This window comes from Littorina saxatilis, linkage group LG14, assembly GCF_037325665.1.
Source record: "Littorina saxatilis isolate snail1 linkage group LG14, US_GU_Lsax_2.0, whole genome shotgun sequence".
NCBI lineage: Eukaryota > Metazoa > Mollusca > Gastropoda > Littorinimorpha > Littorinidae > Littorina > Littorina saxatilis.
Window position 1 is genome coordinate 29,074,847 of NC_090258.1, and position 6,000 is coordinate 29,080,846.

The following is a 6,000-nucleotide window of genomic DNA, read 5'->3' on the forward strand; positions in this document are numbered from 1 at the left end:
CAATATAGTGAGAGGTGCGCGGAACCAGTCTCCTGGCGCCTTTAGAGAATAACAAGCATTGAAATGAACAAGCGATTTTCATCCTTTTAAGTTGGATTTGACTGTTTGTGGCCTTACAGACTGTGATGGTTGAAGACAGCTTTGTGGCCTTACAGACTGTGATGGTTGAAGACAGCTTTGTGGCCTTACAGACTGTGATGCTTGAAGACAGCTTTGTGGCCTTACAGACTGTGATGGTTGAAGACAGCTTTGTGGCCTTACAGACTGTGATGGTTGAAGACAGCTTTGTGGCCTTACAGACTGTGATGGTTGAAGACAGCTTTGTGGCCTTACAGACTGTGATGGTTGAAGACAGCTTTGTGGCCTTACAGACTGTGATGGTTGAAGACAGCTTTGTGGCCTTACAGACTGTGATGGTTGAAGACAGCTTTGTGGCCTTACAGACTGTGATGGTTGAAGACAGCTTTGTGGCCTTACAGACTGTGATGGTTGAAGACAGCTTTGTGGCCTTACAGACTGTGATGGTTGAAGACAGCTTTGTCTTTTCATTTCCTGATTGATTACCTTGTACATCTGTGGATCGTAACCCACTCACTGTAAAAAAAAAAAACAAGTCGCGTAAGGCGAAATTACTACATTTAGTCAAGCTGTGGAACTCACAGAATGAAACTGAACGCACTGCATTTTTTCACAATGACCGTAGTCTGCCGCTCGTGCATAACGGAGTGAAACTGACGAGTCTGTTCAGCGCGGTAGTGGTTTCGCTGTGCTGCATAGCACGCTTTTCTGTACCTCTCTTCGTTTTAACTTTCTGAGCGTGTTTTTAATCCAAACATATCATATCTATATGTTTTTGGAATCAGGAACCGACAAGGAATAAGATGAAATTGTTTTTAAATCGATTTCGGAAATTTAATTTTGATCATAATTTTTTATATTTTCAATTTTCAGAGCTTGTTTTTAATCCAAATATAACATATTTATATGTTTTTGGAATCAGGAAATGATGTAGAATAAAATGAACGTAAATTTGGATCGTTTTATATATAAAAAAAATTTTTATTACAATTTTCAGATTTTTAATGACCAAAGTCATTAATTAATTTTTAAGCCACCAAGCTGAAATGCAATACCGAAATCCGGCCTTCGTCGAAGATTGCTTTACAAAAATTTCAATCAATTTGATTGAAAATTGAGGGTGTGACAGTGCCGCCTCAACTTTTACAAAAAGCCGGATATGACGTCATCAAAGACATTTATCGAAAAAATGAAAAAAACGTCCGGGGATATCATACCCAGGAACTCTCATGTCAAATTTCATAAAGATCGGTCCAGTAGTTTACTCTGAATCGCTCTACACACACACACGCACACACATACACACATACACCATGACTCTCGGCTTGATTCCCCCTCTATGTTAAAACATTTAGTCAAAACTTGACTAAATGTAACAAGTCAGCTCTTAGCCGGGTGCATTCTATGCACAGTGGTAATTTGTGTATGAATTAATTTTGTAAAAGCCACGAATGGCTTTTTAAGAAACTAATTGCTAACAAACAAATTCCTACTGATGTTGTTTGATGTTGCTGTCTGATGTTGATGTCGTGTGCCAAAAAGAATTAAAAACGTGTAATAAAAAATAAAAATAAAAATTAAACAAAATTTTTAAAAAATTCCAACTCACATCATATCAGCAAGCAGGCAGAGCATTGAACTTTGGTATGTGACCAAAAGCGAAGGGGTGGCCTGATCCTGTGTAAAAGCGTGGCTAGATCTGAGATGATGAGCCGGCCTTTTCTTAAGGCGATCTTTAATTGAGCCCAAAGTTGACTTCATGAAGTCTTTTAAACGAAAATTCAGTGCTTAAGCTTCATGCGGCCGGCTTCGCGAAAAAGTCGACTTCGTCTGGTTAAGGACAGGCTTTTGGGGAAGGTGTGTGCCTTTAACATGGATGTTGCAGGACTGTCATTTTCAGTTGACCATGTCTGTGTTGCCAGGGCAACGTGGTGCGGAGAGTGAAGGCGGCCAAAGCAGAGAAGTCTGTGGTGGACGCTGAAGTGGCCAAGCTGCTGGACCTCAAGAAACAGCTGACCGCCGCTCAGGGGACACCACCCCCACCAGGCAATAAGGACAAAGAGAAGGTACGGGAACATTTATGATTAGTACAGTGGAACCCCCCTTTTAAAGAACCCCCGACCACCTCAAAAATGGAAATAAAATCTGAGAAAATCAGGTTTTAAAAAGGAGGGAGTCTTTTAAAATGGGGATAAATTTACAGAGGTGTTTATCAGAAGATCTTTCAAAAAAGGGTCTTATATAGGAGGGAGTTCTAAATTGGGGGGGGGGGGGGGGGTCCAAGGGGGTTTCAAGTTCAACTACCAGAATGAAAGATTATTGTGTGAGAAAATTGGTTGATATGCTTCATGTGTGACAGAGTGACGTAGTAATCCCCCTTTCATGGAATCTACTCTGCACAGATGTGATGATAAATGTTGTTTTACACCGTCAGTGTGAAACCATTTAGAGCATGATCCCGGGTGCTACCCCGACTTTAGATCAAATACCTTGGTGTATGCGTGTGTAAGTGTAACCAGCCACAGTGCACTTATGGCAGAATGACCGAGGTCTTTTACGTGCCACTGTGGCGACACGGGAGTGGGACATGGATATTGTCTCTGAGTCTGCACACAAAGTTGACCCGTGTCCGTCCTGGCCTGGATTCGAACCTGCAACCCTAGGATCACGAGTCCAGGACTCGACCACCTGAGCTACCCGGGCCCCGCACAGATGTGTGCCAGCCTGGAGCTATTTATGGCATAAAGATTTGGCCATTAATCATAGCGTCAGAGTTACTCGGAACATAACTTGGGTGTTTTTTTATACAGTCACAGCGCTTTTGTTAACGGAATGCACATTTATTTCACAGGGCAAAGGGGACGCAGCGGCCAAGCCAGCGGGAGATGCCGCACCAAACGGACCAGGCGGAGTTGTTAACGAGGCAGAGGTGGCTCGACTCACTGATGAGGTCGCAAAACAGGTAAGAGTTCATGCTCATGCAGTCATGTTGATAGGTATGGGTGTGATTTACATGTTTCAAACTGCTTGTACAGTGAAGCGCGGAAGTGTCTAATACATTTTGAAGCTGCCTGCATTCTTACAACCTCTGTGGCAAAATACTTTATTAATTTAATATGCAGTTTTTTTGTATATAGAAAACTCAAACTGTTCTCAGTCAGTATTTTGGGTCTTGAAACATCATATATCTTGAAGGAAAAGGTTGGCTTTTTAATATGTGTAAAAAAAAAAAGCTTAGATAGATCGGTAATGATTTGTGCATGAGCAAGGCAGGTAGCTTTCAGAACCCCGGCCGGGTCATACCTAAGACTTTAAAATTGGCAATCTAGTGGCTGCTCCGCCTGGCGTCTGGCATTATGGGGTTAGTGCTAGGACTGGTTGGTCCGGTGTCAGAATAATGTGACTGGGTGAGACATGAAGCCTGTGCTGCGACTTCTGTCTTGTGTGTGGCGCACGTTATATGTCAAAGCAGCACCGCCCTGATATGGCCCTTCGTGGTCGGCTGGGCGTTAAGCAAACAAACAAACAAACAAAGGTAGCTTTCAAGAGACTTTACAGATTTAGCTGAGAAAGGTAATAATACAGTGGAACCCCCCCTTTTACCACCTCCAAAAATCTGAGAAAATCAGGTCTTAAAAAGGAGGGAGTCTTAAAATGGGGGTAAGTTTACAGAGAATATGAATAGGAAATCCAAAAAACTAAGGTCGTACAAGGGAGGAAGTCTTAAAGAGGGAGTTCCACTGTACCCTTAAAGCCCTCCAGGAGACCAAGCCTTTCTAATCGTGGAAGGCCACAGCGCTAAATTTAGTGTTGCCAGCACAAAAAACTAGAGCTACATCTACCGTGAGCCGATGTTGGCCTTTAAGACACAATGTAGACAACACACCCTCACCACCAACCCGTCCATATCTCTATTTTCAGGGCCTGGTCGTACGAGAACTAAAGACAGCCAAAGCAGAGAAGTCTGCCATCGACCCTGCAGTAGCCAAATTACTGGACTTGAAGAAACAACTGGCGCTAGCTCAGGGTGTCGACCCCAATGCAGCAGCTTCTTCTGGCAGCAAGAAGAAGGGAAAGAAGAAGTGAAAACATTGGTTTTAGCTTTGTGTTGGACGAAGATGGACCCATTTCAAGAAATGACTCTGTTGTGTGGTGATCTTATTATGAGTGCTTGGGGTTTGTTGAAATGAGTTATGCATTGACCGAGTGGCGGAAGTATAAAGAGCATAGCAGAGAGAGCAAATGCTACTTTATCAGTCGCTGTCGAAGTAAGAATTGTTGGTTATCATAACGTCATTTGTGCTTTGAAGAAGATCTCACACTTGTTACATTTAGTGGCTGTGTACGAAAGAAGTCTTTGAAAGTGTGATGAAAGCATTTTGAGATATGAAGAAGGAAAGGGAGAAATACTTGGTTTTCAAGTATGGGTTGGGTTTTACTTTCTATATTTCTTTTCTTGTTATATCTGAATCATTTTTCTTGTTTGGTATTTTGTTGTTGGAATTGGTGCTGTTGGTTTGTGTTAAGTATTCGTTATGATAATTAGCTTTGATTAGTTTGCTGAAGATTTAGTTTGTACATGTATGTAGAAGTTTGGCTTTGTTATTTCATTGTCTGACAGGTTCTGTACAAATGTTTATGATTTTACTTGTTTAAAGGTACTGAACTTGTCAAATCCAGGTGCACGGAGCCCCTGGGGCTTTTAGTCATACCTCAGGCAGCTATCCGTTAGAAGAACTACCAAGTTTCATTGACTTGCACCCAAAGAGTCAAGAACTGCGATTTTTTTTACGAACTAATTTCGTACTCGGACCCGGCTGGTGTTGACCTATTTTTGGATCTAAATTTAGATCAGGTAGATCACCACATCATGCACAAAAAGACACGTCACTAAAAGCAAACTATGTCAGACGTCATCATGAGTTTGTGTAAAACAAAATGGAGGCCGGAATCACTCAAGTTGAATCGAACTCCGACCAAACACCAACGTAATAACTAGGGTAATTTATGTACTCGCGTGAACAAGAAACTGTCGAGCTTCACAGATGTCGTCGTTGGGTAGTTTTGGGTTTGTTTTACTACCATAGGAGGATTTTTGAACTGTAAATGCACTCAGCTGCAACAAAAACGCAAAACGAAGGCTGTGAGCTGCACTGGGCCTTTAACCCCTTCACTGCCACAGTATAACAGCATTATCCGAACGGTCTATGGGAAAGAAATGTGTTTAGAACCCCTACAAGTACTTGGACAGTGGTTACCTCCCATTTAGTTTTCAGAAATGTCCTGAAATGTTGTTGACACAAATCCCACGTATGAGATACGGTTATGGGCGTAGGACAAACCGAAAATGACCACGTATTACATACGGGGTGGGCAGTGAAGGGGTTAAACAAGGCTGTGAGCTGCACTGGGCCTTTAAACAAGGCTGTGAGCTGCACTGGGCCTTTAAACAAGGCTGTGAGCTGCACTGGGCCTTTAAGTGGGGCATGTTCAACAAAGAAGTCTTACACTTGTAATACAAAATGTAGTTTATTTAGAGTTTATTTAATTACTTCTGCAGATTTTGAACCAATTTTCTTTTCTTCATAGAAATACACTGTATAACATATTCACATATTGGCTCTAGTCGGTTGGGGAAGATGTGAGCTGTTGCTTACAGACTATGTTTGTTTTTGAAGCATGTGTTCAAGTTTTAGTAAAATTGGTTTTCACAAATTAGTACTGTATTCTTGTTTCTGTGAGAGTGCGGCGTGTTGTTAAGTAATAATTGACATTCTCTTGTGCTTCGATTGTACTCGACTCATTTGTCAGATGTAAGGGCATTAAATAATTGAAATACTGTACAATTGCTTGTATGCCTAGAATTAGGGATGTTCTTTCAGGTCCCCCCGCGGGTTAGGGGGAAGAATTTACCCGATGCTC

The 6,000-nt window shown here is 41.9% G+C and overlaps 1 protein-coding gene across 1 annotated transcript in view; it reads left to right on the forward strand.

Annotated features, from left to right (window-relative positions):
- Nucleotides 1-5,796, forward strand: part of LOC138947509 (methionine--tRNA ligase, cytoplasmic-like) — a 96,594-nt gene extending 90,798 nt beyond the window's left edge. The window contains exons 23-25 of the mRNA XM_070318995.1: nucleotides 2,001-2,144; nucleotides 2,930-3,040; nucleotides 4,000-5,796. Of these exons, the coding sequence (XP_070175096.1) occupies nucleotides 2,001-2,144; nucleotides 2,930-3,040; nucleotides 4,000-4,164 (420 nt within the window). The 3' untranslated portion in view covers nucleotides 4,165-5,796. The remainder of the gene's footprint in view (nucleotides 1-2,000; nucleotides 2,145-2,929; nucleotides 3,041-3,999) is intronic.
- Nucleotides 5,797-6,000: the final 204 nt, after the last annotated feature.